The following is a 10,609-nucleotide window of genomic DNA, read 5'->3' as shown; positions in this document are numbered from 1 at the left end:
TTCATGCTATGTATGGAATATGGCCTCAAAAATAAATATGAAAAGAAATTATTGCCTTATAAGATTTTGTTTTTTCAAAAAAATATGAAATTTAAACTTTGCATATTAGACCAGAAAATTTAACCATGTAATTAGACACAAACCTCATAACTTTTATAACTAATGACATTTTGAATTAAAATTTTTTGTAACTATTAATCGTAATTGAATTAAAATTTTTGTAATGGCTAATATAATTTAATATCTACCAATCTTACTATTTTTTTTTTTTATTTTACTAATTAGAGTATAACTTTAATTATAATTATTATTTTAAAACTTCCTTAAAAATAAAACTATTAATATATTAAAACCACCTCATAATTAACTTGGAATTTAATTTAATTATTTGATCATTGTTAAATTAAGCTTATGTAATGATTAACATATATTGATGTCCACCCTCTTTAGTATATTTTATTGTAACTATTTTTTTATGTGATTGATGACCATAAAGAGATTTTTACCTTAAAATTTAAAGGTTGATTTATGTTGTGTATATTAATCAAATTTGAGCCCCGTTTATCTATAAATGAGCCTCCAACTAATTAAAACTAGATATTGTTTTTCAAGATTTTGAGGCGCATCCACTAATTTGGTAAGCAAAATTAAGACACCTTTTAGATTTTAATATAATTTATTTTTTACCATAAATTAGGGCATCTTATATTGAATGATGCTCTAATTTGATTGATAAATAGTCAATGATATGATTATTTACTCTATATGGCTCCCACAAAAAAGGAATGTAAAACTACTAATTAATTTCACATTGCATAATTTAAATCATCATCTTTTTAAATAAAAGATTTTGCCTTTAACTTACAAAAATAACTAATTAATAATAACTAATTAATAGACAACCTTAAAAGCTTAATAGATCTAGTCAATATAAAGATAAAAAAAAAAACAATTCTTAATTTCAACAAAAGATCATTCAACATGATCTTACATCACTTTTTAAACAAACAATCAAATTCATAAATTTAAGATGATTTTTAATTTATATTTTATATATATATATATATATTATATATAAAGTATTTTTCAAAATCACAAAATTAGAAGATCTAGATCCTTTGCCTTACTTTTTTTGTTGCATTCCTTGTCCCTTGTATAGTTGCTTGACATGTGGCGAAGTCTTAAATATCCGATTAATGGAGCTGTCATATGAGAGAGAGAGAGATGCAATTTTTTGATCAGTGACACTAGTCGTTGTTTCACGTTACGAAAGCCTCCTTTTAATTTTCACTTAGCTTGCTACTGCATTCTCAATGGTAACAATGTGCTCATGAGAATAATTTATATGGTACGAGTTTATTATGAATAGTAATAATTATTTTTCAAATAATTATGAGTTTATTACGAAATACTTGATATATTTTATGTTACATTAACTTTACTATTCAACTTATATTTAATTATTTATATAGAGATGCTTTGAAAAAAAAAAAAAAAAAGTGGATATTGAATTGAGAGCAATCTTCACTATTTTCTACCACATTTTTCAGTAGTATTGTCAAATATATATATATTGCAAGGAAATTGGGATATCTTTAGTACAAGTACCTAATTTGGTATGATGCCATTTATGAGAACAAAAGTTATTTTATTATTGATTAAAAATAAGAACATCCACGCCAAATTACAATTAATAATCTGTCATTAGCATTTATACCTCACTTAATAATTTGTAAATCACTTACCTCAAAATTTCATGTCAACCTTAGAAATTATATCTTTAGGAATGTTAGAATGAATAAAATTTATCTTCCTATTTTATTTTTATTTTTGAATTACGCACCGAATTTTCACATGTCCATTTTTTGGTCCACGTGACTAATCTCACACCCCTTAAAGCCGACCCCATAATTCCAAAGGAAGGTAAATTTCAGGAATCCAGGAGCAAAAAACGAGTCTGGAAGGATTTGAATACCTGATCTCGTGAAAAGCACTCCCACAACCCGCACTACCACCTGAACCACACCCTGAAGATAAATTTGTCTCCCTATTTGCTAACACCATACTTTGTCTTGTACTAAAATATTAGATTCATTTAAAACATTACCACTTATTTTAAAACCTAACTTAAGATATAACTGAAATTCACTCATTATCCGTAACAAAGATAATAAGATAACATATTCTACTAATTTAAAATTGAATTCAAATGGATTAAAAGAAATCTACTAATTAATCCATTTTAAAACATTAATAATTAAAAACAAAAATAAAAGCAATAAGGTCCTTAACGAGTACACGGAAACCCTGTCAAATGGGTGATGGATCCTTGTAATTCCTGTTGTCTCCCTTTGACTGCTCTAGATGAGCTCTGCAATTTCATGAACTGTAGTGGCATGAAAAGAATAGAATGAAATTAAAATTTGGAGCATGGCGAAATTAAAGTAAAAAAAAAATCGATTCTATTCTATTTCTATGTATCAAACATGCAGTTGTCCACTCTATGCTTTCATACCCGCAGAATGTCAGCGCAAAATTAAAATTGGCAATAAACAATAAGCTCTTGCATTATTCCTCGAGAAATGCAGCAGTTCTGGAGAAGCCAAAGAATGAAATATGTGAATACAGTTTAGCTGGTTATAGGGATCGACGGTGCAAGATCACATAGAGGAGGTTTACAACAGGAGGAAATCAGCATCAAATGGTGGCAAGAGTTCCAAGCTAAATTGAAGATATGGCCCGTCAGCTAGAGGGCTTCCTTCAGGAGTCTCTCTGTGAGAGCTTTAGGGAGTCCCATCACACTGTCAGTCGTTCCCACCTGTACAAGTAACCACAGATTAATAATTATGCCTACCTTCAGAGTAGATGAAACTACCTAGCATCGATTGTAAATGCTATAGAGTGTCGAGTAATAAAGATGGTAGGTCTGACATTATTTTGTCTGCTTAAAACATTTTATTCGACGAAATTCTATCACAGGTTATCTGGCTTGTTGCGCCCAAATCGGATTGGTTAGCTTTTGGACAAACCCCAACCCAACCATCGCAAAATTGAAACTCAAAATGGAAGAGCCATGTTTTATTGATGGCTTTTCATTCAAGGGCAAACTTGCAAGGTTCATTGGACACAAGGTCAAAATTGCCTCACAGTCAAATGGAAATGACATTTTTTTGTCTGCTTAAAACATTTTATTCGACGAAATTCTATCACAGGTTATCTGGCTTGCTGCACCCAAATCGGATTGGTTAGCTTTTGGACAAACCCCAACCCAACCATCGCAAAATTGAAACTCAAAATGGAAGAGCCGTGTTTTATTGATGGCTTTTCATTCAAGGGCAAACTTGCAAGGTTCATTGGACACAAGGTCAAAATTGACTCACAGTCAAATGGAAATGGATTAGTAAGCCACAATTAATGCTCCACTATACCTGCTTATTCTTACTATTCCTGTTTTGGTACACGCAAGAATAATATTTATAGTTTTTCTTTAATTAACAAATAAGCAGAGAATAGCAAACTAACCACTTCTTTAACATAGGGTAATATCAGAGGATGTTCTATGATTAGTCCCCCTGCAACATTGAGCACAGCCCCTTCCTCAATCTGAACCAGAGAGAGAGAGGGAGGGAGGGAGGGAGGGAGAGCAAAGCCATTAGCTTATATCAAAACAATACAAGAACAAACTGCAATGAAAACATTATTTACCAGCTTATCAATGATTTCATCTGGAATGTCATGAAAGTAAATCTGCAAGGAATTGAAGCACAAGTATTTTATCTAAAATATACTTAAAAAAACAGGGAATAAAATATTAAAAAAAATTGATATGTTTGATCAGACATACCATCCAATTACAATGACTTTTCTGAGACAATAATTAGACTATATATAGTCATCTAGTCAAATTTTTTTTAGCAACAATGACGATTGATGACCATTTTAACAAGGGAGAGTGTACATATATACATTTTAAAACATAATATAGCACTCTGCATATGTCTATAGCCAGGCCTTCTTGTTCAACCGCAGTCATGGCTTTGACTAATCCTATTCCACAATTTTGAAAACTCTTGTAACCCCCTGCCCCCACAAAACAAAGGAAGAATACTGGGGGCTAGGGTAAGTCAAAATTGATCATACAGAAATATGAAAACTGCAATTCCTAGGTCTCCACTGAGATCTCTAGAAAACATTAATATTAATGCAACTGTTTAGGGAAAAGAAAAGAAACTTGCATATGATTTTTATTGACTTAGAAAAAGCATATGATAAGGTACCTAAGAAAGTAATATAGTGGGTCTTAGAAAAAAGGGCATACGTAGTAAGTATACTCATGTCATCAAGAATATGTATGGAGTAATGATTAGTGCTAGGACTACAAGTGGAGAGGCTAGGGAATATCAAGGATTTGCTTTGAGCCTGATTTTTTTGCTCTAGTGATGGATGAACTTACTATGAGCATCTAAAATGAGGTTTCATGATGCATGTTGTTTGCAAATGATACTGTCTTTTTTTTTTTTTTTTTTAATAAAAGAGGGAGCTCTTTATTAGAAAACTCTTCACTTATGGCGGAGGAATACCGTGGTTCCAACAAAACAAGCTACAAACAGATAAAACCGAAATGTAACAAAACGAAATGAATACAAAACGACACATTAGACTCTTAATTTAGGAAGACCAATTTTTTCAAGGCATATCATGCCTCTAACAAGACAGGGTAAAGAAGCAAACTCCAAATATCTCATACTGTCTTGACTGATGAAACTATGGGTAGAGTAGAATTTAAGTTAGAATTACGAAGAAAAGCTTTAAAATCTAAAAGTTTTAGGATTAATTAGGAATAAAACAGAATATATGAAATGTCATTTTAGTCATAGTAGGAGGAATACTAGAGAAAAGGTTAAAATTGATGGTCAAGAAATCAATAACACTGGTAGATTTTGATACCTTGGGTCTATTATGCAAGCTGAAGGAGAAACTGAAGAAAATGTAATGCATAGAGTTAAGGCAACTTGGGTAAAATGAAGAAGTGCTTCGAGTGTGTTGTGTAATCGTAGAATACCCTTAAAATTAAAAGGAAAATTTTATAAGAGTGTTGTAAGACCAGCTATGTTATATGGATCAAAATGTTGGACCACTAAGAATGACATATTAAAAAAAATTGTTGAGATGAGAATGCTGAGGTAGATAAGTAGTGCAACATTAAAAGATAAATTGAGGAATGAACATATTTGTGATAAGTTAGGGATAGTCCTTGTAGAAGATACAATGAGGAAGGGATGACTTATATGGTTTGAGCATCAATAACAAAGGCCAAATAATGTGCTAGTGAGGAGGAGTAAGCTAGTTATTGTGAGGGGTAGTAGATAGGGTAGGAGTAAATGTAAAATAATTTGGAATGAGATAATAAAGATTTAATAACCCTAAATTTGTTAGAGGAAATTGCCCATGATCATGTAAATTGGCAGGAAAGGATTCATGTAGCCAGCCACACCTTGTGGGACTTAAGGCTCGGTTTGTTTTTGTTTATTTATTTTTCAAAACTGATCTTATAAAAATAAGAAAGGACATTTATGTCCATTGCAACTAGCAAGTTACAACTTACAATAGACTTTCTTCCTTAAAAATCACCTTCTTAACACCCCTTGAGCATTGGATCTTGCATTTTACCCCATGCTTTCATGTCAATATATCAGTGAAAATTTATCTATCTACTTCCCTATGTGATGCAGGACAGAACAACAACATAATTAGAACAGAGAGAATTAGGGGATAATCAACAAAGTAAGGAAGAAGGGAGGATCGAAGGAGAAGAGGATAGAGCTGCATGAGCGAGGGAAAATCAGTTTTGAATTTGAATCATTAATTGTATTCATAATAACGCCAAATTACTTATATACACAAAAATAGCTGTAAATTGACTAAACTTCTAAAATAATCAAAAATTTCCAAAGTAAAAAAGTTATAATTTCTAAAGCTATAGCTACAAAATAAGCATCTAGGGGTCTCTTTAGTTGTCGAAAACAATTTTCAATTTTAATTTTTAGTTTTCAAAGAATTATAAAAACACTAGCTTGTTTTTTAGTTTTTTCCAAGATTTGTATTAATGAAAAAGTTTAAGGAAAAGAGGAGGGACTTGCATATAGTATTTATTAACTTAGAGAAAGTGTATGATAGGGTACCTAGGAAAGTTTTAAGGTGGATTTTTTTAATTAAAAAAAAAAAGATGTATGTAGTAGGTAATGTTCTTAAGGATATGCATGATTGAATAATAACTAGTGTTAGGATTACAGGTGGAGAGGCTAGGGAATTTCCAATCAAAATAGCGTTAGGACTTGCACATGGTATTTATTGACTTAGAAGCATATTGTATGTACCCAAAGAAGTTCTATGGTGGGTCTCAGGAAACAAAAAAGTTGTACGTAGTAGGTATATTGATGCCATTAAGGATATGTATGATTGAGTAATGACTAGTGTTAGGACTATAGGAAGAGAAGCTAGGGAATTTCTTATCACAATAAATGTACATTAAGGACTTGCTTTGAGCCCTTACCTTTATGGTGAATTTACTACGAGTATCCAAAATGAGGTTCCATGGTGTATGTTATTTGCAAATGACATTGTCTTGATTGATAAAACTAAGGATGGAGTAGAATCCAAGTTTGAATTAAGGAGAGAAATTTTAGAATCTAAAGGCTTTAGAATAATTAGAAATAAGATAGAATATATAAAATGTAATTTTAGTCATAGTAGGAAGAATATTGCAGACAAAGTTTAACTTGATGAAGAAATCGATAGCACTAGTAGATTTTGATACCTTGGATCTATTATGCAAGCTAAAGGAGAAATTGAAGAGAATGTAATACATAGAGTTAAAACAAGTTGGGTAAAATAGAGAAGTGCTTCGAAGAGTGTTGTGTGATCATAGAATGCCCTTAAAATTAAAATAAAAGTTCTAACTATGCTATATGGATTAGAATGTTGGGCGACTACGAAACAACATTTTCGAAAAGTAAAAGTTGTCAATATGAGAATACTAAGATTAATGAGTGGAATAATGTTAAAAGATAAATTAAGGAATGAACATATTCACGGAAAGTTAAGCATAGCTCCTATGGAAGATAAGATAAGTGAGAGACAACTCATATGGTTTAACTTGCAATGCAGGCCAAATATAGCACCAGTGAGGAAGAGTGAGCTAGTTGCTACGAGAGCCAGTAAAAGTAGGGGTAGACATAAAAATAACTTGGAATGAGATGGTAAGGACTTACTACGTCTAAATTTGTCAAAATAAATTGCCCACGATCGCATAAATTGGCACAAAATAATTCATGTAGTCGTTCCCACCTAGTGGGACTTAATGTTTGGTTTGTTGTTGTTGTTGTATGTTAGATTGCTAAATAATTACAAAAAAAAAAAAAAAAAAAAAGGACATCTTATTTTTCAATTTTCTAAAAATTATATAAAAAATAAAAAATCAAGAAAACAACAAAAAGATATTTTCCAAATTTCTATACAAATTTACAAAATTGGGAAAAAAAAAAGTGGCATTTTTTTTTTTGAAAACGAAAGAACTATTTTCCACAAGTGAATAGAGCCAAAACTTTTTACTGTTTTCTATTTTTTTTTATACAAATGTAGGAAAATTTTAAAACAAGCTGAATTTTTTTTGTAATTCTTTGGAAAACTAAAAAAGGAAAATGAAAATTGTTTCCACAACTAAACAAGCACTAAAGTTCTCTATTGGTGGTGGTCGTATATCAAACTCTACTTGTTAGGCATAACCAAACCTTAGTTTTTACAATAGTGCAAAAATGGTAGGGAACACTTTGAAGTATTGACAACGGAAAACCTAATCAGAATAAGTCTCACCCTTTATTTATAATATAAGTCAAGCACATAACAATGACCATAGTACCCTTACTAACTCACACTAACTAAGATAAACACACGCATACGAATAATGCTAAATGACCAAAATAATCATTGACACTCCTCAAGTTGGAGCACAAATACCATATGCCCCTAGCTTGTTACAAATGAATTTAACACAAGCACCCCTCAAAGCTTTAACAAACAAGTTAGTAAGCTGCAAATTAGATTCACGTAAGTGATTGTAATGAATTTCTACACAAGTTTCTCTCAAAGAAAGTGACAATCAACTTCAATGTGTTTTGTTTGCCCATGGAAGACAAGGTTTGAGGCAATATGGATAGCAACTTGTTTATCACACATTAAATCCATAGGCAGAGAACGTGGAAAGCCCAGTCCTTCCAACATGTTTTTCAACCAAACAAGCTCACATGTAGCATGAGCCATGACTCTATAATCTGACTCAGCACCTAATCTAGCTACCACAGTTTGATTCTTTCACTTCCAAGAAACCAATTGCCCCCAATAAAAATACAATACCTGGTTGTTGACCTACCAAAATGTGACTCGACCCAATTTGCATATGTATGTCCTTGAATATAAGTGTGACCCCAATCCTAATACAAGAGATATCACTCCCAGGTGCACCTTTGAGATATCTCAAGATGCGAATTATTGCATCCCAATGATTTGATCTAGGAGAATCAAGAAACTAACTCACAACACTTGTTGCGAAAAATATATCTAGTCAAGTGATAGTGAAAAAATTCAACTTTCCAAAAAGTCTTCAATACCATCCTGGGTCAGTAACAAGTCACCCATATTTAGAACTAACTTACTCTTAGGATCCATGGGTGTATCAATATGTATGGATCCCAACCCAATCTCATCCAAAAGATCCAAGAACATACTTCCTCTGTGACAAAACGATTAACGTACAAGATTTGGATACTTCTACATCTAAGAAGAAATTCAATGGTCCCAAATCTTCAGTCTAAAACTTAAAAGGGGCATCCCCAAGCCACAAGGCTCCTTGCTTTGCCAAGGTAGCAGAAGGTTGGTACAGTATATGCAATCTTACCCCTTCTTTTATGCAAAGAAGTAGTTCCCTTGGACTCGAACACATGACCAACCGATCATAAAGGAGCAATCTTACCAATGATCCAAGTCCCGATCACCATCATCACTGGTCATCACAATATCATTGACGTACACATTTAGCAGAATCCTACTAGATGGACTATGACAATAAAATACAGAGTGATTTACAACACAGTGTCAAAGGTCAAACTCAAGTACTACACCATTAAATCAACCAAATCATGCTCAGGGAGATTGTTTCAAACTGCATAATTATTTTTTGAGCCAACATATTAAGCCAAACCCCCTCTAAGTTACAAACCTAGGTGGTTGCTCCATATAAACGTCCTCATGAAGATCACCATGTAGAAAAGCATTCTTCACATCTAACCTATGTATGGGCCAATGATAAGTGGTGGCAAAGGAAATGAACAAATGTAAGTTTGGCAGCCGAAGAGAATGTACTAAGGCAACAAGGCAGGCCTTCAAGCAAGCCACAGGACCATCTGGATTGACTTTCACATTGCACGCCCATCAACAACCAACCACAGACTTATTAGGAGAAAAGGTACCGTTCCCAAGTATCATTTTCTTGTAATGCACTAATCTCTTCAACCATTGCATTTCTCCATAGAATGTAAGTTTATTGTTCACAGTCTTAAATGAAATTGGATACACCATTGGTAGGACTGTAACACAAGGTTTTAATAGGTCTGTCTTGACCACTGAGAATGATACAGTTCCAACTTCTTGTGCTAGTACACTTTGTGTGTATTGAACAAGACAGTCTTGGGGTAATTGTTTTTATACTGACTATATAAAACAATTAATATCTCATGGTTATTATGAGTGTTTATGCTCTTAATCATGATACGATTATTGGACACGTGCATATAGTGTTTATTACTTTGATTCATAGAAGAGTGAGATTCTTTATGGGTCAAAATATTCAGCGAGTTGGTTGATGACATTATGTGTATGGAGAACATTAATTATTGATGGAATCCACGTCCCAGTATCGAGATTGATGATACCCACTTTAGGAAACTTATAAGTTTTGATTGTGTCAAACCCTATAGGTGGATTTTGAATCCAGCACATCAAATAAGTTAAGTGGAAAGTCTCAAGGAATTAATATGTCAATTAATTAAATTGTCAGTAATTTAATTTAATAGATGGGTATCTGTAATCTTTACGTAGGGAGATAAATAAGCATTTAATAATAGGAGCTCGAAATTTAATTTCAAATATGATAGGAAGTGCAATTATAATTCTTTAGTGCTATGAATTATAATTAACGTAATTAAGAATGAATTTGGGTCGGATTAGGAATTCTTAATTACGTGGGAAGCCCTAGTCATATTTGCCCAGAGGTCCCTGTTGTAGCCTATATATATGTGCTTCATTCAGCAGCTAGGAGGGATGAGCAAACTCTTACAGAAGTAGATGTTTTCGTGAGAGAAGAAAACCCTAAGAGTCGCTTACAAGCCCACTTTCTCAGGAGCAAGGCGTGTTCAAGGAATACAGTAGAAGATTCCTGATCGTCTTCAAAAGCTCATTTTCGTACTTGCAGATTCGGAATCAAACCAAACAGATCTCACAGGTATAATCCTAATCATGTAATTAGGGATTGCATGATCTGATTATTTTTTTTTGT

The 10,609-nt window shown here is 32.6% G+C and overlaps 1 protein-coding gene across 7 annotated transcripts in view; it reads right to left on the bottom strand.

The window, feature by feature from the left end:
• Window positions 1-2,171: 2,171 nt before the first annotated feature.
• The window catches only part of LOC131163025 (uncharacterized), a 40,902-nt gene continuing 32,464 nt past the window's right edge, over window positions 2,172-10,609 (bottom strand). For 3 of the 7 annotated variants that reach the window (XR_009138904.1, XR_009138905.1, XR_009138903.1), the window contains 4 exons: window positions 3,706-3,747; window positions 3,523-3,603; window positions 2,516-2,818; window positions 2,172-2,386 (listed from right to left, as the gene is read on the bottom strand). Coding sequence is in view for 4 of the 7 variants with exons in the window: in XM_058119720.1 (XP_057975703.1) it covers window positions 2,747-2,818; window positions 3,523-3,603; window positions 3,706-3,747 (195 nt within the window). In the remaining 3 variants the exon portion in view is untranslated. Of the gene's footprint in view, window positions 2,387-2,449; window positions 2,819-3,522; window positions 3,604-3,705; window positions 3,748-10,609 lie in introns of those variants that run through there. The other 4 variants (XM_058119720.1, XM_058119723.1, XM_058119722.1 and 1 more) reach the window with 2 other exon arrangements.

This window comes from Malania oleifera, chromosome 8, assembly GCF_029873635.1.
Source record: "Malania oleifera isolate guangnan ecotype guangnan chromosome 8, ASM2987363v1, whole genome shotgun sequence".
Classification (NCBI taxonomy): Eukaryota; Viridiplantae; Streptophyta; class Magnoliopsida; order Santalales; family Ximeniaceae; genus Malania; species Malania oleifera.
Note: the sequence above shows the minus strand (reverse complement) of the source record. Positions and strands in the feature narration are given on the sequence as shown.